The following is a 25,376-nucleotide window of genomic DNA, read 5'->3' as shown; positions in this document are numbered from 1 at the left end:
TGTTGGAAAGGTTGTAACTGAAAACCAGTCATTCGTTTTCAGTAACATTGAATGGATAAACTGTGGTAAATCGAGGACTACCCATAGTATTATGTATGTTTGCCTTGAGTTATCTACAAAGTAATAAAGGTAGAATAAAAATGTAATAAATAAAATGCACTACAAATTCCTTGTTCCAGCTGCCTTTATTCTTTTGGCCTGTGACCACTAATAGAGAAATCCATTGAATGGTGTATGTGTACTGCACAGCCATAGATGAGCAAAGCAACAAAGAGGAAGTCTCTAGATTTTCCTATCCATCCCACATGCTATGAAGGATAGAAGATAATGTATCTGAAAAAGTGGATATTTATCTATTATTTATTATTAGATTTATATCCTGTCTTCCTTTGCACAACTCAAGGTAGCCTTCCAGTGCTCCATCTCCTACTTTTTCCCAACAACAATCCTGTAAGGTGGATTTGGCCGAAGGACAGTGAGCAGCCAAAAGTTTATCAGCTGGTGTTTATGATGAGATAGAACTAGTGGTCCCTTTCCTGCTTTTTTGACTATCGCCTTAACCACTTTATGAGATTCAGAGCTTGTGATTCATTTATCTTACAGTAATACTCTGCCTAAAGAAGTATTTACGTAGAATTAAGTTCTATGTATTACTTTCATTGAATTGGTTCTGCTCCCCTGGATCTAAACCCATTTGCTTAATTATAAGCACTATTTTATCATAGCAAAGGATACAAGATATAGTGCCAATAATAAAATGGGTGTTTATATTTGGGTACATATCAACTGCACCTGATTATGCCATCTTTATAAAAATAAAAAAGTACGCTGTGAAAAATAACAACAATCCAGGCATGCTTAGAGTTCCATCCTTTATCATTTGCTGCACTTTTGACTATTACTTGGCTACCAATATCTGAGGTTATTTGATACTACTGGAAAAAACATCTGGAGAGATTTTAAAAGACCCATTTCTTCCAATTCTGACTTCTGTTAACTTCTAGTTCACTCTTTCTGCATATAAATTATCTTTCAGAGATTGAAGAAAGTCAAAACAACTACCTACTACTATTCCACAAGATACTGCCATTATGTAAGAGCAAGAGCATTCCAATCATTTAGTTCATGGACAATGAGGCCACCTGGCAGAAATCTGTGGAATTATGAATATAATAGTGTCTGTTTACATAGCACATTTTTGGAGAATTAGAGTACAGGTGTTCATTCAAAGAGCTTGCAAACTAAAGATTGTCAATTGGAAGATAAGTAAAGGAAATGAGGAAAACATTATGCAACATTTCAGTTAAACAATAGGTTCCATCATGGTTACAGCAGGTTATTCAATCTATAAATTAATCCATGATGCTTTAAACTGCCATTTTTGTACAAGACCTAGTGGAAAGATTCATGGAAAATTGCTTTTGGCGAATTTTAATACTTTAATCTTTCCACAATGTTTATTTAGTTATGGAGGTAGATTAGGAAAGAGATTAGATACTGGAATAGTAAAGTTTATGCTTTTCAGTTTCACCTTTTCCTAAACCTCTAGGATAATCCAAGCTTTTAATTGACTGGTCAAGAAAACCTAATCACCACCACCACCACATAAAAGGATGTGTGCGTTTTTGGCACTGTAAAGACAGTAGCATTTGTTATGACACAGCTTTCAGGGGTTGGACAAAATCTTGAGCCATAATAATTTTTTTCTCTTTAGGATACTACAATGTCTAGAAGACTAGGAAACTGATTATATAAGGATAGAACAAGATAGCCAGATTTTGAGAGTCTGGCTATGTATTTGTGTTCAAAAATCCCATATACAGCTCGAATAACTTGATGCTTATAACCTCCTCATCAGATGTTTTGATAACACACAGTATATCAGTAAATTGGAAATGATATCTTAATACTGAGCTCACTTATTTTACATTGATCCTGCTATCAATTGTGCAGTTCTCATTCCTCCTCAGTGACTCTTTCATAAGCAGATATTATCCTTGTTCTATCTAAACACAATTCAGCATGCTGCATAAATGAAAGCATTGACCTATTTACATTTTATGAAATGTAAAGAAAAAGTGACTGCATTCCAATATTTAATCAATTCGTACAAAAGTTATGAGATTGCATTCACATTTAAACAGTGAAATCTTACACATTGCCACCAATAACAAACAGTCATGTGGATTTTATTTAGTAATCCTACAAATTATCTTATTTTGCAGAAGAAACGATTTAGAAACGCCAGTTTTCCAGTGACAAAAAAAGATAAAGAAAGCCATTTCTTTGGCTTTCTGTAGGAATAAAGTTCTTTCCAAGAGCATGGAGTAAAACTTTGCCCTGATATGAGATGGTTTGCAAGCAACTGAACCTTTGTAAAGCTGCTATCAATCTCTCTTCTGTGTTCAGGGACTCTCCCATTTTCCTATCTCTCATAATGGTTACAGTTTTGCTGTGTTCTTTTCCTTTGCTAGGAAAATATATGAAGTCATTGCAAATTTCAAATGTAAGAATATTACAACAGTTGTCTGCTACATTACTACAACTTAGATTGTAGTGTGTACCTTGTTAGATATCAGTTCTAACTACAGTGGTTTCCACCAAGGTCCTCTGTTCCGGCGGGAACAGAGGTTTAATCCTATTGGTTGAAGGGTCTGACAGCTCCCTATAAAAGGGCTGCTGTCAGACTCAACCTTCGCTGGATTGTTCTTACTTGTTGTACTTAATAAAGAGCTGTTGTTACCGTTCAGCTTGTGTGTGCCTATCCATTACCGAATTTAACACTGGCGACGAAGGTGGGATTGGAAGGCAACTAGGCAAACCAAAAAGAGCATAGCAATCCAGCAAGTACATCCAGCCCGGAGCTCAACATAGCTTCGAGCAGCCATTTTTGAGCGGCAAACTCAAATCGCCCTCTGTACACAAAATGGCTATGCACGCCCCACCGCCCCATCGACTCCTTATGACCCAGTCACCGAGCACTGGGAATCATACATGCTACGATTTGACTTGCTTCCTCAAGGCAAACGACCTCATGGGCCTCCCTGATGGCTGCAAGAAGAACATGTTCCTTGGATACTGTGGCCGAGAACTGTTCGAGATGGCGAAAAACCTCTCTCACCACTACAATCAGTTGCCTGGTCCATGCTTCAGCAAACGTTGAGGACTCATTATGCCCCAAAGCCATCCAAGCACGTTCGCCGGCATGAGTTTAACATCAGGAAACAGAAAGAGGGTGAGTCGATTAACGAGTACGTTGCGGGGCTTCTCAAGGCCGCAGCATACTGCGAATTCCGAGACCTGGACGAGCTGATTCTGGACTGCATAATTTGTGGCGTGCAGGACATTACCCTGCAAAGGAGGTTACTCGCTAAATCTAACCTCACTCTACAGATTGCCTTGGACGAGGGCAGGGCGTCCGAATCAGCCGCCAAATCTACTAAGACTCTGCAGTGCCAAAGCGTCCGCCAAGACGCTTGGAAGAGCACACACGTACATCCCGAGGCTGCAGAGCCCGAGAGCTCAGAAGGCGAGGAAGATGATAGCTGCCGCATGCACAGTAGATGCGCCCAGCTGGTGCGCAAATTCAAATCGCGCCTCCCACCTTGTGCTAGCTGCGTAGGAGACCATGCCAGATCGGCTTGCCATTTCCACGACACAACCTGCCAGTGCTGCAAGCGAAAGGGGCACATCGCCAAGGTGTGCCAGAGCGAATTCCCTGCCACTACCTGGCAGCCTAGAAGCGCACCAAGCCGCCAACAGAGGCCCAACCCAGGGGCCTGGCAGAAACCACCATGGCGCTCAAAGGGTGACAATAGAGTCACCTACCATACATCAATCGGCCAAATCCATACTAGGCAGCCAAAAAAGCTGAAGGACACAGACCTCATCGAGGACTCTCCATGTAAGATGGAGATCGACACCGGTTCATCACTAACCATGGTCTATCCTAAAGCAGGCTATCCCTAGCCTAAAGAAGCGATGACTAGGGAAACTGGGTCCCCATCATGGGCCAAGGCACCTTCCAGGTGAACTTCAAAGAGTTCAGCGGGAAACTCCCAATGACAGTGGTAAGCGGCAACATGCAGAGCCTCCTAGGGCTAGATTCAGTGGTGGGTTTCAAAAATTGTTCGAACCTACTCTGTGGGTGTAGCCTCCTTTGTGGGAGTGGCTTGCTGCCCATGTGACTGGATGGGAGTGGCTTGCCGACCATGTGACCGGATATGAAGATGCCGACGACATTTGTCAGAACCACCTTAAAATACCTCACACACAGCACTGGTGTGCATAAGAATATGATGTAAACTTGCTTTTTAAGAGGCATCTTTGGTTTGCGTTAAAACAACTTCAACACACGCAATGTTCTGATTGCACCACAAACACAGTAGTCATCCTTACCTTTCACAGAGGCACTGAGTTTTATAAATATGAGCATGATAGTGTAGAATAATCATATCCAAGGACCAGTGGTGGGTTTCAAAGTTTTTTGGAACCTCTTCTGTAGGTGTGGCCTGCTTTCCGGGTCCACTGGTGGAACCTCTTCTAATTTTTGGAACCTTCTTCTCAGTTCGGTAGATTTGACGAACCGGTTCTACCAAATAGGTGCGAACTGGTAGGAACCCACCTCTGGCTAGATTGGTTCCAAGCCCTGGGCCTCGAAGTGACCGGTATCAACGCCTTGAAAGACGACGGCGCTGAGGCCATCTTTAAGGAGTTCGAGGACGTCTTTGGCACTGGTCTGGATAAGTATGTGAGGACTCCCAATTTCCTTTAGTTTGGACCCCAACATAGCCCCAATTAGGCTAAAACCCAGGAGAGTACCTTTTGCTCTCCGCCCTAAAATTGACAAGTTCGTGAGCCAGGGAATCCTAGAAGCGGTTGATCACTCATGCTGTGAAACCCCTATAGTGACACCTGTCGAATCTGACGGGTCTGTCTGCATCTGCGCGGACTACAAGTGCACAATAAATAAAGCGCTACAACAAAGCGCCTACCCTGTACCCATTGTACAGCATCTACTTCATTCACTAGGCACAGGAAAAATCTTCGCAAAATTGGACATGGCGCAGGCATACCAACAATTGCCTGTAGATGGCGCTATGGTGGTAGCCCAAACCATTGTGATGCACAGGGGTGCATTCAAATGTCACCGCCTGCAATTCGGCGTTAGTATCGCCCCTGGACTGTTCCAAAGCATCATGGAACGGCTTTTGCAGGGGATTCCAGGAGTCGTCCCCTATTTCAACAAAATCTTGGTATCGGCTGCAAATGAGGCGCCACTTTTAAAATGCGTACGAACAGTTTTGGATCAAATTAGAGACAAAGCCCTCCGTTTCAAAAAAGAGAAATGCCAAATTAACGTGCCAAGGGTTGAATTCCTAGGGTACCTAATTGATGGTTCTCAGATTCACCCGACTACACAAAAAATTAAAGCTATTCAGGAGGCCCCCACACCTCGCAATCAAACTGAGCTGCAGGCATTCCTTGAGCTCCTTAATTTCTACAGCGTCTTTCTCAAACAGAAAGCCACTGTTGCTGAGCCCTTACACCATCTCCTGACTAAGTACGCGAAGTGGTCCTGGGGCAGAACTGAGACTGCCGCATTTGCCGTGGTAAAACAACTTCTGTCAGTGGACTCTTTCTAGTTCAATACAGCCAGACCCTGTCGTTGGTGCTGACCTGCGACGCTTCCCTCCTTTGGTGTCGACTCTCTCCTCAGCCACCGCATGCCCAACAGAACCAAAGCCCCTATTGCATTTTACTCCAGGACCTTGTCCACCGCAGAGTGAAACTACAGCCAGCTGGACCATGAGGCTTTGGCTGCAGTGGTCAGAGTAAAGAAGTTCCACGAGTATCTGTATGGCCGGGACTTTGAGCTGGTTACGGATCACAAGCCATTGTTGGGCTTACTGGCTGGGGACCGACCTACCCCAGTATCACTATCACCGTGGATGACCAGGTGGACAATCTTCCTAGCTGCCTACTCCTACCGCCTCATCCACCGACCAGGCTCCACTTTGGGGCATGCTGACACGTTGAGCTGCTGCCCGCTGCATGAGCTTCTCACTGACCCTACCCCCGAGACGCTAGTCCTCCTCATTGACTGCCTTGAGACTGGGCCTGTCTTGTCCAGTGACATTGCCCGTCACTCTGCAAAGGACTCCACCATCAAGCAAATTTTGAAGTGGGTGTGGAGAGGGTAGCCCAGGGGGCCTGTTGGGGTTGATTTCAAAATGTATTTTGCCAAATATGATGAGTTATTGGTTGTAAATGGCTGTTTACTGTGGGAGGACTGGGTCGTTGTTCCAAACTGCGCATTGCAGTATTAAAGGCTTTACATGTAGGGCATCCTGGAAATGTCAGGATGAAGTCTTTGGCTAAGAGTTACGTGTGGTCGCCTAACATGGACAGGGAGATCGAAGAATGGGTGGCTACCTGCACACCGTGCCAGGAGTCCAGACCAGCTTCCCCAGAGGCGTCCGCTAAGGAGTGGGACCGACCTCAAGCACCATGGTCAAGCACCAGGGTGCACATTGACTTTGCTGGCCCAGTTCATGGCCAGACATTTCTAGTATTGTGAACGCCTACTCGAAATGGTTAGAGGTAGTCCTGATGACCTCCACCATGGCAGAAGCGGTCATCAAGGTGCTACAGAGACTTTTCTCCACGCACGGCCTGCCCGATGTCTTGGTCTCAGACAACGGGCCCCAATTTATGGCCATGCAATTTGAGACCTTCCTAGCAGCTCAGAGTATCAGGCCTTGGTTGCGCCATTCCATCTGGCCTCCAATGGTCAGGCGGAGAGAATGGTGAGATCTGCAAAAGAGGCCCTCTCTAGGATGGGCCCGGGAGATTGGCAAATACGGGTTGACCACTATTTGCTAATTCAGCACATCACACCCAGCGCCACAACAGGGAGAAGCCCCTCCAAGCTTCTCATGGGTCGCCGGCCAAGGTCCCACTTAGACTGGCTACATCCCAATTATTCTGCCTCATCGCCCCCAGACTCCACAAACAAGATTCGGACATTTAACCTAGGGGATTCGGTATACGCCCACAACTATGCGGGGGGAACTCTGTGGATTCCTGCCACAGTGATAGGCATCACCCGGCCCTCGTTCTTAGAGCTCGAGGACGGTAGGAATTGGAGAAGGCATATTGACCAACTCCGTGGCCGCCCCTCCAACTCCACTCTTAGACAACCAGAAGTAATTCCTGCATGAGTTAGCCAAAGCCCTACCCAAACGGAGCAAACACTCACTCCTTCCATGGCCAGCTCAAGCCCGACGGTACCAGGAAACTTATCTGGTTATGTTGCAGGCCCGTAGCGAGCTCCGAGCGAATCGGCTCTAGAAGCTCCAGCCGCGGCCTGTGAAAGGTTCCAGGAGTTTCCACGAAGCGGAGCTGTGGAGCGAACTGGTCCGTCCGACCTGTCCAAGGAAACCCCTCCTACTGAACTGCGCAGATTAGGCAGAGCTACCCAAAAGTCGGCCTACTTGCATGACTACGTCACAAGTAGGATTGTTCCAACCAAGAGGGGAGGGGTGTTAGATATCAGTTCTAACGGCTTCCGGGGAGTGGCCTGTCGCCGGTCGGCAGCTTAACAGAGCTGCCCCCAGAATTCAGGTTCGTTATCTACTCAATATCAAGAAGATAACTCTTTTTTCAGACAAGAAAAAAGCAGTGAGGAATCTCAGCTGGTAAGAATCTTCTTTGAAGTTCACAGTTTGTTTTTTTGTGAGCTGTGGACGGAGGGGGAGGATCAACCCAAAGCTGAGTCATTCAACTCCGACCTGAACTTCGCAGCTGTTATTCACAGCACAAGACAGGACCCCTCCCCCTTAGGACAATCTTTAGAAAAGAGACTATTAAAAATCAATACGAGCAAAGACCAACTTGTGAACTTTAAAACCTTTCTCTATCTGAAATACCAGCTTCAATGTTATAAAAACCTCTTTTGTTTAATTGTCTTCAAAATGGCGTTTACAGCTTCTGCATTTGTTATCTCCGGCTTCCTGCTACAGAATCAAAGAAACAATTTCTTATAATTTAATTAGAGCTACTCCCTTAAAGCTTTCAAGACTCTTTGTTGTTGATAAAGAGACATTCCAAACATTCCAAACGGACTTTCTCTTTTGAAATCCTCCGTAAAACCCCTTGAAAAAAAAAAAAGGAAGGAAAAAAAGGGGGGGGAGGAATTTCTTTTTCTCCACATAGCACAGTGGATTAGTAATTTAGAATAAATAATTAAAACCAAAATATAATGGCATCCAAATTAACCTCTGTCAAATTACCTCCGAAAACGTCTCCCATACCTGGTACAAAGTTGCAGCCCCCACCATCTATGCCCCCTAGTGGAGATGTACTAACAAAAGAATTTTTTCTGGAAATGTTCAAAGAATCCAGAGAACAGAACTTAGAAATGTTTAAAGAATTCAGAGAACAGAATCTAGAAATGCTTAAAGATTTCAAAGTTGAAATAAGGAATGAGATGGAAGTTCTATATGACAAATTCGATACCAGGGTCACTAAAATGAATGATAATATGATGGGAATTGTAAATGTGATAACAGAATATATTTCTGGAATGGAAGATAATTTAGAAACTCTCAATGAAGCTAAAACTAACCTGATATCCAAAACTGAAGTGGTGGAACAAAAAATTGATAATGCTGAAAAACAAATTATTATGATACAGTATAAGCAGATGGAGCTTGCATTAAGAGTGAGGGGGCTGCGTGAAGAAAAGCAGGAGAACTTAAAGCAAATGTTTTCTGAAGCTTTTGACCGTCTGGTGGGAAAACCAGGATCCAATTTTGATTGGCAGATTGACAGGATTTTTCGTGTTAACTCATGGGCGGCAAAACAAAGGCAACTTCCCCGAGACGTGGTAATATACTTTGTTACAAGAGAATCTAGAAATATAATACTACAAGAGTCTTACAATACTAAGCTTCAAATTGGTGGACAGGACCTGATTGTTTTGAAAGAAATACCACCTCAGATGCTAAGAGCCAGAAGAGATTATGCTTTTCTGGTGGAAGAGCTCAGAAAGCGTCAGATAAAGTACAGATGGGATGCCCCATTCGGTATTATAGTTACAATGGACAAACAAAGATATCGTCTCAGCTCTGTATGGAAAGCTCGTGATTTCTATCATAGGATTCTGAAGATGGGATACCCTGAACCTTCGGGATATGGTGAAAAACCACGAGACGAACAAGATAAACAGCAAACCACACAACCATCAGATAAAATGTATCATCTCCCTCTTCCGGAAGGGCAAGGAGTCAAGGAAAAAAGATCCAACCGTAAGACCACCAGACAAACGGATAAACAAGCTACTATGCAACAATCTCAACAATCGTTGGCCATTGATCAAGGAGCTACTGCAACAAGCTCAGAAGCTGTGGGAGGAGCCAAACCAAAGGTGAGACAGGCCTTGCGGGAGGCTCTAAAAAAGCTTCAGGCAACCAAAAATGACAACTAAGATTTTGACATGGAATGTTAACGGACTGAACTCTCCACAGAAAAGAAAGAAAATATTTCATTATCTCAAACAGTTTAAGAATGACATAATTTGCTTGCAAGAAACTCATATCAAATCAACCGATCAAAAATATTTGTTTAACCCCAAACTGGGCCAACATTTTGCGACCTCAGCCATGGAAAAGAAAAATGGCATAGTAGTATATTTAAGAAAAGACATTAAAGCTGAGCTAATTGAAGCAGATCCCTTTGGAAGATATATTGCATTAGATTTAATCTTAGAAGGGAAAAAGACGTTACTTTTGGGAATTTATGCTCCTAATCGACAACAAGATGGATTTTATAGAAATCTTCACGCTAAATTAGTACAGTGGGACTTTGAGTCTTGTATATTGTTGGGTGACTGGAATGGCGTGATCGACACCAAAAGAGATAAGAAGACAGCTCGCCCGAACACCAAATTTCGAGCTAAGTTACCCAAACCCTTTTTTGACATGCTGGACGATTTTGAATTGCGAGACGCTTGGCGCGAGAGGCATGCAGAAGAATATGACTTTACCTTTTTTTCCAATAGACATCAATCTCTTTCAAGGATTGATTTTATACTAATTACAAATGATTTACTTTGTAGGGTGAAGAAGACAAAGATTATGGCGAGAGTTCTTTCAGACCATAATCCAGTCTGGATGGAATTGGGAAGGGTAGCCCAGGCAAGAAGGTCCTGGAGGTTGAATGAAAATTTATTTAGATATGAAAAGTATGTTAATGATTGTAAAAAATTGCTATCGGAATATTTTGTTCTCAATATGAACAAGGGTACATCTTTGGAATATGTATGGGATGCAAGCAAAGCGTATATGAGAGGAGTATTAATGAATATAAACAAAATACATAGACACAAACAAGGGCAAAAACGAAAAGAATTGGAAGAGGAAATTAAAGGGAAAGAGTCAGAATTAACATTGAATCCAGGAGATACAAAGATTAGGGAAACAATTGCTATATTAAAATCTCAGTTTGATATGCTGATCTCTGACCAGGTAGCTACTAGTTTATTATATGCTAAACATAATACTTTCTGCAATGCAAATAAACCCGGTAGGTGGTTGGCTTATCAGATTAGAAAAAAAAGGAAAGCTCGAAATGTATCCAAATTGTGTTACAGAGGGAAGGAAGTGTTTCAACAGGAAGAGATTCAAAAGGTATTTCGGGAATTTTTTACAGAGTTGTATAAAGGGGATAAAATTAAGGACGGAGATATAGACAAATACCTAGATAAAGAGAAAATCCCCCTAGTTAGAGAAGAACATAGGCATAAGCTGAATCAACCTATAACCTCTGGGGAAATTTTGCAGGCAATTAAACAATTAAAGTTAGGGAAAGCATCAGGCACAGATGGTTTAACAGCTGTTTATTATAAAAATCTACAGTTAGAAATGGTAGAACCCCTCAGAGAACTATTCAATAAAATTCAATCGGGAGGGAAAGTGCCTCCTTCGTGGAAGACTGCGTTCATATCGTTGATACCCAAAGAAGACCAAGACCTTACCCAACCAAAAAATTACAGACCTATTTCATTACTCAATGTAGATTATAAAATATTTACTAAAATATTAGCAAATAGGCTAATGGGGGTAATTCAACAACTGATACATACCGATCAAACTGGTTTTATACAGGGCAGACAGATGAAGGACAACGTTAGATTAATTATCAACGCTTTAGAATACCTGGGAAAGAACAATCAAATCCCGGCCGCATTCATATTTTTGGATGCGGAGAAAGCCTTTGATCGAGTTAATTGGCAATTCCTGCTGAAGACATTGCAAAAAATGCAGATAGGAGATGGCTTTTTACGGTCAATTGGTGCAATATATCAGCAGCAAACAGCCCAGATCATTGTCAATGGAAGTTTGACAGACTCCTTTCAAATTGAAAAAGGTACAAGACAGGGCTGTCCTCTGTCCCCATTATTGTTTATTATAACTTTGGAAATACTGTTGAATAAGATACGGGGCCTAGGCGGTCTAAAAGGGATTAAAATTAGACAGCAAGAATATAGAGTCCGTGCATTTGCGGATGATCTGGTTATAATATTGGAACAACCGCAGGAAACTAGTAGGGTATTATTGAATACGATCAATCAATATGGTCAAGTCTCGGGATTTAAAATAAATCTAGGAAAAACCAAAATAATAGCTATAAATATGACTATCAAACAGAAGGAAGAACTGGGGGCGATGCTAAGATGTGAGGTAGTTAAAAAAGTTAAATATCTTGGAGTTAATATTTTAATCTCAAATGGGAAATTATACAAGTATAATTATGAATCACTTTGGCATAGTACACAGTTGGAGTTGAAAAGGTGGGAAAAACTGCATTTGTCCTTGCTGGGTAGAATAGCGGCAGTAAAAATGAACATTTTACCAAAATTTTTATTTCTTTTTCAAATGTTACCAATACTTAAAAGAGATGCGAATCTTTTAGAATGGCAGAAGGGTATCAACAAATTTGTGTGGGCAGGAAAGAAGCCGAGGGTAAAGATGAAAATAATGCAAGATGCACGTGAAAGAGGAGGATTGAAATTACCTAACTTAAAATTATACTATGACGCAGTGGCATTATCCGCAATTAGTGATTGGATTCATCTAACTAATGACAGAATTTTGAATATCGAGGGATATGACTTGTTATATGGTTGGCATGCTTACTTGTTATTTAACAAAAAAACGGATAAGAAATTTAAAAATCACATCTTAAGAAATGCTTTATTGCGGGTTTGGAAAAAATATCAACATAAATTAAATGATAAAGTGCCCATGTGGGCAATTCCTAGACATGCAATTGAAAATATGAATGTAGAACAAAAACACGATAGAACCACCTATAGACAACTTCTTATCTCAGAAAGAGGGGTGATGGAACTAAAATCTTTAGAGGTACTTAAAGAAGAGAAGGTAGTTCAAACGTGGTTTCAGTATGGTCAACTACAGGCTAGGTGGAAAACAGATCAAAAAATTGGCTTTGTAAAAGTTGAGGATAATTTGTTTAAACAAATAAGAGATCAAAGCTCAATGCATATAAAGAGGATATATAATGTATTAGTACAGATGGATTCTGAAACGGAACTGATTAAGGATTGTATGATAAAATGGGCTCAGAATATCGAGGAACCAATAATGCTTGAAACATGGGAAAGAATCTGGGTAAGAAATGTGAAATTTACACAAGCACAAAACTTGAGAGAAAATTTTTATAAGATGTTTTATAGATGGCACCTAGATCCTAAAAAGCTTGCCTCTATGTATCCAAATGTTCAACCTAAATGTTGGAGATGTGGTTCTTGTGATGCTACATATTTTCATATATGGTGGACATGTCGTAATGTCAAGGCATTTTGGATAAAAATATGGTGGATCCTGCAAAACATCTTTAAAAGAAGGATAAAATTTACCCCCCAGTTGTTTTTACTGGGTATATGTATTGATTTTACAGCAGCAGAGACTAATTTGGTTCTGTATTTAATAACGGCAGCAAGACTCTTGGTGGCGCAGTATTGGAAGAAGAAAGATTTACCTACAATTCAAGAATGGACTTTGAAAGTTATGAACTTAGCCGAAATGGCCAAAATCTCAGCATATCTCAAAGAACATTCAAACGAGAGATATAAACGAGACTGGAAAAAATGGATTGATTACATAAAAAGTAAATATGGGACTAAGAAACTCCAGATAGCTTATGCTTAGTATCAGTAATAATTTAAATTGTTTAAAATTTGGGTAACAGTAAGAAGCTGAGTTCAATGTAGAGATATTTTAGACTGTGATTGTTCAAAAGTTATACCACGTATGGTCTTTGGGAAGTCGGGGGGAGGGAAGGGAGGTGGGGATTTAGGGGGAGGGGGGAGGGGGGAAATACAATATGTGTTAAATTCCATGATTGTATTTGTATACTGTGGCTTTTCAATGTTAGTGCGAAAATAGAACAAACCGAATATACTGGAAGGTAATAGATACCGAAGGAAAGAGTCGAGTGAAAGAAGAAGGAGGGTGGAGAGGGTGAGAGAGAGGAGGAGGAGAAGGGAGGGAGGGAATGGAGAGGGAGTGATAGGGTTAAGGTTAGAAAGAAGGGGAGGGGAAGTAGGCGTAGAGGGGTGTGTGAGAAGGAAGAATGAAAGTTGGAGGGGGTTGAAAGAGGGTGTATGGCGGGCCAAGGTGGTATACTGGGTTTGTATTGTAGAGGGCATTTTCTATATTTAATGTTATATGCCCTGATTAAACACAGTGAATATGTGATTGTATAGAATGAAACATAATAAAAATATATATAAAGGAAAGATATCAGTTCTAACTACAGTGGTTTCCACCAAGGTCCTCTGTTCCGGCGGGAACAGGGGTTTAATTCTATTGGTCGAAGGGTCTGACAGCTCCCTATAAAAGGGCTGCTGTCGGACTCAACCTTCGCTGGATTGTTCTTACTTGTTGTACTTAATAAAGAGCTGTAGTTACCGTTCAGCCTGTGTGTGCCTATCTATTACCCAATCTAACATACCTCATGAGAGTAATATGTGGGCTACCTTAAGGCACTTAAGGGTGAGACTATCAAACTTCATATTGTCATCTAGTTCACAAGCTGCCTGTCTTTTTGGTTCAGTTGTCCATTTGATTATACACATATGATCAATCAAGGGATTGATTGCTGGATTGGGCAGATGGCCCACCTGGCTGGAATTTTGGTATCAGGTAATGACAATCTAATTTGTTTGCATGGGACATGCACATAAAAATTTCCCTAACAAAAGCAGATGAAAGTCTGTTTTTTAAAAAAGGTAGGTACTGAACAGAATAAGTTTAATTCTATTGTCATCTTAACAAAGTTCATATTTTGTTAAATAGCTTATGATTCTTTACTCAAGGCACTGATTTGCATCTTTATGTTTATGTGCAAAGGCCAAGAATTTGCCAATGTTTGCTTCTGCTTATAGGATAAGAATGGGTGTGGGAAAAGATGTCCTTCTGCCTCAGGCTGCAAGCTATTTTGAGTCATACTGGCATAGGAGTAAATCTAAACAGTCTATTTCTAAGATTGCACTGTCAACTGTATTCTTACAATAGTGTTAAAATTTAAATAATCACTGCATGTTTTTTCAGTTGAGCGTTGACATTCCATTTGATTGCAGAACCTGTTATTTATAATGTTTCCAAGGAAATTTAGTTTGTTTGCTAAAACTGTTTCTCTTTCAATAGCATGAAGTGTGGCATCATGATTACACCAAAACCAAAATGAAATTCTTTTATGTTAACTTGGGGAAAAATTACATTCTGCTGGCTATTCTTTATAGGCAATCAAGCAAAAGTGCTTGCTGATGCTGAAACCATTTATTGTGGAGATGCTTCTAGTCCTGTATCTGATGGAACAGAAGCCAACTATTTAGATAAATGAGAACTAAATTAGTCCCAGGCTTTCAGCAGAACCATACAACTTGTTATTGGAGAGCAAGGCAAGTGCCTCAGGAAGCAAATACCACAGCATTCCACATCTGTGGCCTTGTGCCCAGGTGGTAGGCTTCTGGATTGGATGACAGAACTGTACATCTCCCTCAGTCCTGCACCTCCTAAACTAACCAAATAGTTTACCAAACTCTCTAGGAGAACACATAGCAGCTTCAATTGTCAGTCCAGATTGTTATTTTGAAAGTGACAGGTGCACCGCTACATCTTCTGCAGGAGGAGTAAAACATTTGTCTGTTGCTATGTCAACAAGTTATTATTCCTCATACTGCCCTGAAAAGCCAGTGTTCACTAGGTTGGTAGTGTAAATTAAATGAAAAAGATAAAAATAAGTACCATTTTCAGTCTTGCATTTTATTTTCCATAGCAGTCGCCGTATTTTCCTTAATTTATTCTCAAGTTCCACCTCCCATACCCCTGGCGGTAAAGTCATTCATCGCCACACGTTCTATAAGGGAATTCCATAACAAGGTACTTCTTAATCTAGTTTCTAAATTGCTTTATTATCAACTTCACTAGATGGATTCCTTCACTGGGCATTTTTAGAAAGGTAAAATAACCTACTATCTCCATGCCATGCATGATTTCATATACCTCAATCAATTCCATCCCATTGTTTTTTTCCCTTACACTTTTGGTTTTCCAATTTTTATTTCCCTCTATTTATGAAACTGTTTAGTTTTATTTTAAAATTGTATTGTAGCTGTGTCGATGAGTTTCAACAGGGCTCAGATACTGCATATCCTTCTTAACAATCGTCAAAAGCTTTCGCGCTTGGATGCACAGCCAGCGTTAAAAAAGGTGGTTTTATTATGCACTGACTGGCTTTATAGTAGGAATCTCGATTCAAACACTCCACTTCCGTCAGCCGCCGCCACCGAACCGCCGCAGTTACCGAACCGCCAGAGCCCGACGACCTATAAAAAGCTACCGACTCCCCATTGCTGGTACAGGCAGATGTCGCCAGAAATCCAAGCATCTCCCCTGCCCTTCTAATAGCTTCCATTCAGTCACTCGTGGGTGGTTGGATGGGGTGTCACGCTTAAGATCGCGCATGCGCACCTAATACACTTTTTACGTTACGTTCCTTCTATTTTACGGCTGGTTGCCAAGCAGAAATCGAAAGCCGGCTCTCGGCAACGCTTTTCAAGTTGCGGGCTTTTGCTAAGCGGCGCCCTTTTATGACGTCTGCAAAAAATAGACGGCTAAAGAAAGCACGCGACCATTTGAAGAGGGGGCGAACCGTAGCTGCTATGAAGGAAACGCCACTCTCTAATTGTGAGAAGCGGTTCCTGCTCCGGGCTATCGAGGAAAGGAAGGTAACGAGGGATAATATCACGTGTGCTTCAAAGTGGCGTGCGCTGAGGCGCCCAAGGGACGTATCAATATTGGTCTGCGCATGTGCGCAGTGGGGTGAGAGAGCGGCATTTAGAAAAGGAGTCTAACTGCCTTTTGCCACCTTTTTAAATTAAGGTCTTTGAGATTGATGTCCTAGAAATTGCAAACGTTTTCTGTGGAAGGCTTTAGGCATCTAATCTTCCAAACTGGACTGACGAGATCCTGGTATTCTTCAGTCACCTGGAGAGTCTTCCCTTGGACAGACATCCCAGAAGACTAGCTTTAGATGCGAGTAGTCCTCAATTTACCACAGTTCATTTAGTGGCCGTTCAAAGTTACAATGGCACTGAAAAAAGTGACTCGCGACCATTTTTCACAGTTACAAACTTTCTAGCGTTCCCCATGATCACGTGATCAAAATCCAGATGCTTGGCAACTGGTTCATATTTATGACCGTTGCTTTGTCCCAAAGTAATGTGATCACCTTTTGGTAACCTTTTGACAAGCAAAGGCAATGGGGAAGCCAGATTCACGCAACAACTAGGTTACTAATTTATCAACTGAAGTGATTTACTTAACAACCGCGGCAAGAAAAGTTGTAAAGTGGAGCAAAACTTACTTAACAACTGTCTCACTTAACAACAGAAATTTTGGACTCAATTGTGGTCATAAGTCGCGGACTACCTGTACTCTGAGCTCATCCAGTGTAGTCTTTGGATTGTTTTAACTCTTAATAGGTAACATTTATATGTTCTTAAATTAGAAATGCCCAAAGTGAGCATTTTATAAAATCTTTCAGATACAAAGATGTCCTGTTGATTTCTCCCTTTTCTCTGACGTTTAAAACTCTTTAAAAGGTAGCACTATATTCTCTCACTATATACAGGTACTCTATTTTTTGTTCTTGCTGTTAAATGACTCTTGTTTGATGTTATAGCGTTTGGATGGGCGACAGTGCTACGATTACAGAAACCTCCGCATTTCTTTTGGTGTTGACTATGGCTGCTGTATTGTGGAGCTCGGCAAAACAAGGTATCCAGTGTTTTATAATTCTGTGTGTTGTATTTAATAGATTTGCAGTCTGGTTTTCGTAGGGGGGGGGGGAATCTTTACAAAGCAAATTTTAATGTAATATAAATTACAGAGATGAAACCATGCAGGATGTGCAGTACATTACTTGATAAAATAACAAAAAGATACAATAAAATAGCAATATTAAATGTTATCTTAGTTAAAAGTATATTTTTTTAAAATAAACACAATGTTGACTTACTATAAATGAAATTATTTTTAAACCTTTTACCATGATTATCAGAAAGGACCATATTTCCTTCCCAGGAGATGAAATTCCACTTGTGTTAGATAATTAAAGAAAAAAGTTATCCTTTATACATATTGTTCCCATAGTTCTCTGATGCAACAGATATCAATATTATTCATACTGACATTCAAATCAGGTTCATGCAGAAGTTGGGTACTATCTCTGGTGAGGGCTGGAAATAGTCCCCTGAAAGTCTGGAAGCAATATAAATATTGCTTATGAAGCAACATAAATGAAGAAAATAAGCTTTTGCTTTGATTTGTATCAAATAACTATTCCACACCTACCTTATCTTCTACTTGATAGGACTTATAAAGGCATTATGCCATTTATTACTTTCAGCCATGTATCCAATGAATAGATTCCAGATACATTTCACTTCTATGTTACTGTAGAATTTTAAAGTATCTTCTTGCCATTTTTTGATTAACTAATAAGTGACTACAGTTTGATTGTGTCTTCTTTTTGCAGAGTTCTTGGGCAAGTGTCATGTGAACTTGTCTCCCCAAAGCCAAATCGTGCAACAGAAGGCATACTTTTCTTTAATCTAGAATTGTCACCCATGGCATCACCAGCTTTTGAACCGGGAAGGTATGTGTTGCCCCACCACTACCACCTGCAATAACCAAAGTAAAACATTTATCTCCATGCCCTGATAATTGCCAAAATATTAAGTCTTCAATAGGGAAACTGGAAATTATATAAATAACATAATTTTCTCTTTCAAAAGTTGAAGAGTTAATATTTTGGCAGTTATCAGGGCATGGATTGCGCATGTGCGGGTTTGGAATGGCGGCCGGGCTTTTTCGTTCCCTGTAAACCTAGCGAAAAAGCGCTGGTTAGCCTCCCAAACGAACCGCAAAGTTCCTAGAAAGAGCCTGGACTTAAGACCTCAGAAGCTCCAGGACCGGACGAAACTTTTAAACAAAAAAACATCGCTCCCGAAGGCTCGCTCCCGAAGGCTTCATTGCGCCTAGCAGCTGAGCAGCCCAACAGCTGATTCGTCGAGTGAGGGCGGCGGCGGCGGCGAGACGCGGATGGTAGGCGTCTTTAACATCTTGGTTTAACATCTTGGTTACCTGGGTGCCTTAGAAGCCCCTGGTGGTCGCCTGCCCTATCGAGTGAGCCCTGGTGAGCCCTGGTGAGCCCTGGTCCTGGAACGGTGGCAGCGGGAACTGGACAGACAATGGCTGCCTGAGCTTTTGCTCTTACGACTGCCCCCCCCCCCCCCCCGCTGTTTTTAGACCTAAGCAGCGCTGGGACTGGGAGAGGAACTCTGGATTTTTCATCTATAATCTGAAAAAGAACGATGACCTTGAGGGACTTGAAACTAGCTTGAAATTGGCCATTACCATCTTGATCATTACCATCATTACCATCACTATTGCGGTAAAGAGGAGGAAATTATTGTGGCTTGGGCGAGCGAATTAAGTGGCAATCTGCCACCACTATCATAGCTCGCCTGAACGCCCGCCCCTCCTCTATCCTGTATTTTAGTGCCTACTTCCCTCACCGTGGAGCCTCTCCTTTTATCCCTCCCGTGGCTTGGACAACTCGTTCTTTTCCTGTCTGCCCTGCTATTGCGGAGCCATGCTTGCCTGCCTATCTGTTCTTATTTAATTCGAGCTTTACTGCCTGGCCTGTGACCACCGACATTGGCCCGAAACAACTGCTCTTCCCCACCACTTGCTACCATTGCTACTTTGGAACATCTAATGTGAACAATGACCATCTGTTTAACACCTTGATATCTTATGATACATATACTTATGGTGCATTTGGTTTGGGGAAAGAAGTGATAGAGGATGGCAGTTTCAGGGACAGGAACTTGGCGTTTTACAAACTGGACACGAAGCTGGCACCCCCCCTTTCCCCCTTCTAACTGGTTCCAGTTATTTATAAACTTTGGACATATAGACTCTGGCCGCTCCAGGACTTCAGGAGAGGGGGAAGATAAGATACCCCCCTGCATACTACTGTTTTATTTCCTATGGACCGTTATTGTTTACTATTCCACGCTTTATCTGGACGTGGAGGGTGTGAGACTGCAAAGCTGGCTGGCTGATACCTGGGGCCTGTGCTTTGCCCCCCCTCCATCTACATTTACAACTATTTATAGAATACGGTTCTTGGACTTTGGCCTCGAAATTTTCTGGAACTGGAGGAAGGGAGGCTGGCTCTCCTGGAACTCATAATTTTAAATTCTGTGTTGCGCAATTTTTAAACGGGTATGTTGAGTGTGTGGGATTGAATGAGTTAGTATGAAAGACCCACTTTTAGTACTATATTGCTGTATTCTTTTTGTGTTTTAATTATATTGTGGGGACTGTCTGTGTGAGTGTCTGAGTATGCCTGATTCGGAGGACCTGGCGGGACAAGCGGGGGCCATTGGGGTGGTTGGGGGAATTATGCCCACGGGAGAGAGTCGGAGCATTGCGGTCATAACAGGGAGAGGCAGATATGGCGGGGACTTTAGGGCTGGCCATTATCGGGGAAGGAGGGTTCGCTATATCGCAGAGATCCCTCCTTCCGGCCCTATGAGTCCCACTCCAAGGTCAGATGGCGTGAGCGATCAGGACCCTGGTCTCAGGCTGCTGTCGCTAAATGCCAGGTCTGTTATTCATAAGGCTCCCCTCGTCTGGGACTTGATTGTAGACGAGAGGGCAGACCTGGCATGTATTACTGAAACATGGCTGGGCACGGAGGGAGGAGTCCCCCTCGTAGAGCTGTGCCCAGACGGGTTTCAGGTGCTTCATCAGCCGAGAGCTCAGGGAAGGGGTGGCGGTGTGGCTATTGTAGTCCGGGAGTCTTTAGCTCCTCGTAGGATCCCTGCTCCGGAGCTTGCCGGGTGTGAGTCCCTGCTAGTGAAGTTGGACCTCAAGGGTCAAGCGGGTTTGCTGCTAACGTACCTGCCTCCCAACTGCGTTACAGCGGCCCTCCCTGCGCTCCTCGAGTCAATAGCCGAGCTAGCAATTGAGTTCCCTAGACTAATGGTTCTGGGGGACTTCAATCTGCCTTCGCTCGGTGAACACTCTGATGGAGCGCAGGAGTTCATGGCTTCCATGACAGCCATGGGCCTGACCCAGGTAATTCGAGGCCCTACCCACTTGGCGGGACATACACTCGACCTCGTATTCCTCTCGGAGCAGTGGAGTTATGATCTTGGTCTGAGGGGAAATGAGACCATTCCCCTGTCGTGGTCAGACCACTACCTACTGAGGCTAGACTTCCGGAGGCCAAACCCCCACCGTGGGGAGGAGGAACCGACCAGGTGGTTCCGCCCCAGGCGACTGATGGACCCTGTTAGGTTCCAGACGGAGCTTGGGGTCATTCCAGATGCTCTCGCCCACAGTTCGGCGGAGACTATTGCTGCGGCCTGGCACTCGGCGGCATCAGAGTCTCTGGACCGAATTGCGCCACTACGGCCCCTCCGGGTCAGCGGCTCGCGGAGACCCCCTTGGTTTACCGAGGAGCTCCGTGAGATAAAGCGCCGGAGGAGACGCCTAGAGCACCTGTGGAGGTCCGATAGGTCCGCATCGAACCGAGCACTGTTGACAGCTTGCACCAAGGAGTATATTTGGGCATTGAGAACCGCCAAAAGATCACATATTGCCTCCTTGGTAGCGTCCGCCGAGTCTCGCCCAGCCGCCCTGTTCAGGATAACCCGCTCCCTCCTAAATAGGAGGGAGACGGGGAACCCCCTGCAGGGTAAGGCTGAGGAATATAGTCAGTTCTTGGCGGACAAAATTGCTCGGTTTCGATCGGAACTGGACTCCACCCCCGCAGATCCAGCCGGGACACAGGGGAACAACTTGGTAGACCATCTCTGGGTTGAGTTTCAGGATGTTGCCTCTGGGGATGTGGACAAGGCTATGCGAGCTGTGAGTTCCTCCACCTGTATACTGGACCCGTGTCCCTCCTGGCTGACTGCCAACAGCAGAGAGGTAACACGAGGCTGGATCCAGGCGGTTGTTACCGCCTCTCTTCGGGAGGGACACCTCCCCACCGCGCTTAAGGCGGCGGTGGTGAGGCCCCTCCTGAAGAAACCGTCCTTGGATCCAGCAATTCTTAACAACTATCGTCCAGTCTCCAACCTCCCCTCTCTGGGGAAGGTTGTTGAGAAGGTGGTGGCCTTACAGCTTCAGCGTACCTTGGAGGAAGCTAACTATCTTGACCCCTTCCAGTCTGGCTTCAGGCCCGGTTACAGCACTGAAACCGCTTTGGTCGCATTGACCGATGATCTCTGGAGAGCCAGAGATGGAGGCTATGCGTCCATCCTGGTTCTCCTCGACCTCTCAGCGGCTTTCGATACCATCGACCATGGTATCCTTCTGCGACGACTGCGGGAGGTGGGGGTGGGCGGCACTGTTTTACAGTGGTTCTCCTCCTACCTCTCAGACAGGTCGCAGTCGGTGTTAGTGGGGAGGGAGAGATCGTCCCCGAGGCCCCTAACCTGTGGGGTGCCGCAGGGCTCGGTTCTGTCCCCCCTGCTATTTAACATATACATGAAACCGCTGGGCGAGATCATTCGGAGGCACGGGATTAAGTACCATCAATATGCGGACGATACGCAGTTGTATCTGTCCGCCCCGTGCCAACTCAATGAAGCGGTGGACGTGATGAACCGGGGCCTTGAGGCTGTTAAAGACTGGATGAGAGCTAACAAACTGGTACTCAACCCGGAAAAGACCGAGTGGCTGTTGTGTTTCCCTCCCAAAAATTTGGCTGACGTTCCATCGATCAGGCTGGGGGGGCAAAATCTGTTCCCCTCAGACAGGGTCCGCAACTTGGGAGTCCTCCTGGACCCACAGCTGAGTTTTGACCACCACTTGTCGGCTGTGACCAGGGGGGCATTTGCCCAGGTTCGCCTGGTGCGCCAGTTGCGGCCCTACCTGAACCGGGAGGCTCTCACAACAGTCACTCGAGCCCTTGTGATCTCTAGGCTGGAATACTGCAATGTGCTCTACATGGGGCTGCCCTTGAAGAGCATCCGGCGACTTCAGCTAGTCCAGAACGCGGCCGCGCGAGTGATTATGGGCGCACCACGGTTCGCCCATATTACACCAATCCTCCGTGAGCTGCGCTGGCTACCTGTGGATCGTCGGGTGCACTTCAAGGTCTTACTTACTACCTATAAAGCGCTCCATGGTAGTGGATCTGACTATTTGAGAGACCGCCTCCTGCCAATCACCTCCCTGCGTCCCATCAGATCGCACAGAGTAGGCCTCCTCCGAATTCCATCCGCCAGTCAGTGCCGACTGGCGACTACGCGGAGGAGAGCCTTCTCTGTTGCAGCTCCGACATTATGGAACAACCTCCCCGTGGAGATCCGTACCCTCACCACAGTCCAGGCCTTCCGCACAGCCCTCAAGATCTGGCTATCCCGTCAGGCCTGGGGATAGGATTATTTCTCACCCCGCCCGAATGTTGAGTGAATGTTGTATTTTTATGGTTTAATTTCTTTTAATCACGATTCTTTTTTTCAAGTCTTGTCTTGCACTCCCTTCCCTTCATTGTTGTAAGCCGCCCTGAGTCCCCTCAGGGAAAAGGGCGGCATATAAATCCTTAATAAAATACTAAAATAAAAAATAAATGGAGAATCCATTCCTTAGTTCATCTGTCAATTTCCATGCAATGTGTGTGCAGTTCAAAAGAATGTATATGAAAATATTAAACTTTACTCCAAAGTTTATGTCCCAAATTAATGTATGGAAGTACTTCTTCCCAGAACATAGCAACATTAGGAATATGCAAAACATGCCTTTTAATGAAATGTTATTCCGGTCACATTTCCAGTAGTATTTCTTTTCTGTATAAACACAATGGTAGACATCAAAAAAGTTTGAATTATTACTGTAATCTGAGATCTAGTAAAGTATTTGGTATTGGGGTCAAAATATTTTCTCATTGTTTTGATAAAATAAGTCTCCTTATTTCCTTTCTCCATTTAGTCGTCTTTAACATTTGCATATTAAATTGATTTATTGACAACAAATAAGGTTCACTCTGAGCTGTTTGTTTTATAAAATGAAGTGCTCCTTTCTAACAACCTAATTGTGTTTGAGACTGAAAATGCAGCTGATCCAAAATGATATATTAATGTTAACAGTGTAAATATTGCCAGTGGTGACAACTCACAAACATTTTTTTTAACATAGAAAATGATTTAAAAAAAACCAAACTCATTATATCATCTATTAGTTGATATAATGTAAAGCTCCCAGTGTCCCTTCAGATCTTCCCCAAAACCATTTTAAACCATTTTTGAGAGCTAGTTTACTTTATAGTGTCAATTTTAACGATACTTTTTTCTGAAAATAATATTCCAGTTTTTGAATTTATATAATATTAATCATAGCAAATGTATTATGTCTTGAACTCGGAACAATCAATTAACTAAATATTTTCATTATAAAAAGTCTCAAAAGTCCAGGAATGGAAATTTACACTAAAATGTCTGAATTTGATACGAGTGAATAAGTATGCAAGATGCAAAATCAAGATTTGGAAAATTTGATTTCCCATCTTTATCTGACAATGGATCCCTTTCCAAATATATCTTTGGAATTCAATACATTCCTAGAAATTTAGAAAACAATGTACTGAAAAATATTTTGAAAATATTTTCTGGACATATCCATTGTATGTTTTTTTTTTCTAGGCAATCTGAATTGCTTGTAAAACTGAATCGGCTGTTAGAAAGATGTCTAAGGAACTCCAAGTGTGTAGATACTGAATCTCTTTGTGTTGTTGCTGGTGAAAAGGTATGTATTACAGACAACAAGCATTGAAAAATCTAATGACTTTTGTTTTAAAATTTATGTATTTTGCATTCTTTTGTATATATGAGATTTTCCAAACTAGAAAATCTGATTATAATCTGATGTATAATTTTACTTACAATAGCAAGTCATGTTTTAGATTTTCCAAATCTGTTCTTCATAAATTCTAATTTATGAATTTTCAATCTTTACATTAGGTATATTAGGTATAGCATGGGGGAAACCATGTGAAGTCTAGTGTAGGCACAGGAGCCTCTGGAAAGCCGCCTTCATCCTCTGAGATATCCCTTGCCCGACACATAGGTTCCACAAATACCTATGGGCCTTCTCCATACTTCACCCCATCACAATTGCACACTTAGCTTTTGAAAATATCCAGAACTCAGGAAGCTGGAGTAGAGAATGCCAGCCCCTTTTGGGATCATTGTTGGGCTACATGGCACAATTTAGAAGAAATCTGCTGGTTTTGCTTCCCTTGTAATCCTTTCCTCTTAGCGCCAGCCACACTAGCTTTACACTAGCATTACTGGCATTGGGAGGAAAGGATTGCAAGGGAAACAAATCGGCAGAATTAGCATAGCTGGTGTTAGGAGAGTTAAGAAAAAATCATGTTGATTTTGGTCCTTTGCATTCTGTAGCTCCCTGAACACCAGCGTAATGCAACAGAGCATTTGATCCATTGCACTTTATAGCAAAAGTGCAAAAAAGAGAGAAATCTATAGGAAAGAGATTTGCTGTTGGCTGTATGCCTTCCCTCTCCCACCATTAGTGTAAGATTATCAGGGCTAATGTTGGTGGGGAGGGAAGGTTAGCATCTAGTGGCAAAAGGAAAGTAGCTTCTTTAATGTCTGAACAAAAAACACCTACCTTTCTGCTACATAGCCCAGCCTATTCTCCTTTCCTACCCACACAACTTGAGCTCCGGATATCTTGAAA

At 42.9% G+C, this 25,376-nt stretch overlaps 1 protein-coding gene across 2 annotated transcripts in view; it reads left to right on the top strand.

Moving 5' to 3' along the window:
• Positions 1-16,130: 16,130 nt before the first annotated feature.
• EXOSC9 (exosome component 9) overlaps positions 16,131-25,376 on the top strand; it is a 24,346-nt gene continuing 15,100 nt past the window's right edge. Inside the window, exons 1-4 of one of the 2 annotated variants that reach the window (XM_014067228.2) lie at positions 16,131-16,318; positions 17,275-17,369; positions 18,130-18,249; positions 24,320-24,422. In XM_014067228.2, the coding sequence (XP_013922703.2) occupies positions 16,181-16,318; positions 17,275-17,369; positions 18,130-18,249; positions 24,320-24,422 (456 nt within the window). In that variant the 5' untranslated portion in view covers positions 16,131-16,180. The remainder of the gene's footprint in view (positions 16,319-17,274; positions 17,370-18,129; positions 18,250-24,319; positions 24,423-25,376) is intronic. The other variant, XM_014067227.2, reaches the window with a different exon arrangement.

The sequence above is a fragment of the Thamnophis sirtalis genome, unplaced genomic scaffold (genome assembly GCF_051295495.1).
Source record: "Thamnophis sirtalis isolate CommonGarterSnake01/CBP01778 unplaced genomic scaffold, rThaSir2_p1.2 scaffold_10, whole genome shotgun sequence".
NCBI classification, from domain to species: Eukaryota; Metazoa; Chordata; class Lepidosauria; order Squamata; family Natricidae; genus Thamnophis; species Thamnophis sirtalis.
The sequence above is the reverse complement of the archived record's forward strand: the minus strand, read 5'-3'. Positions and strand labels throughout refer to the sequence as shown.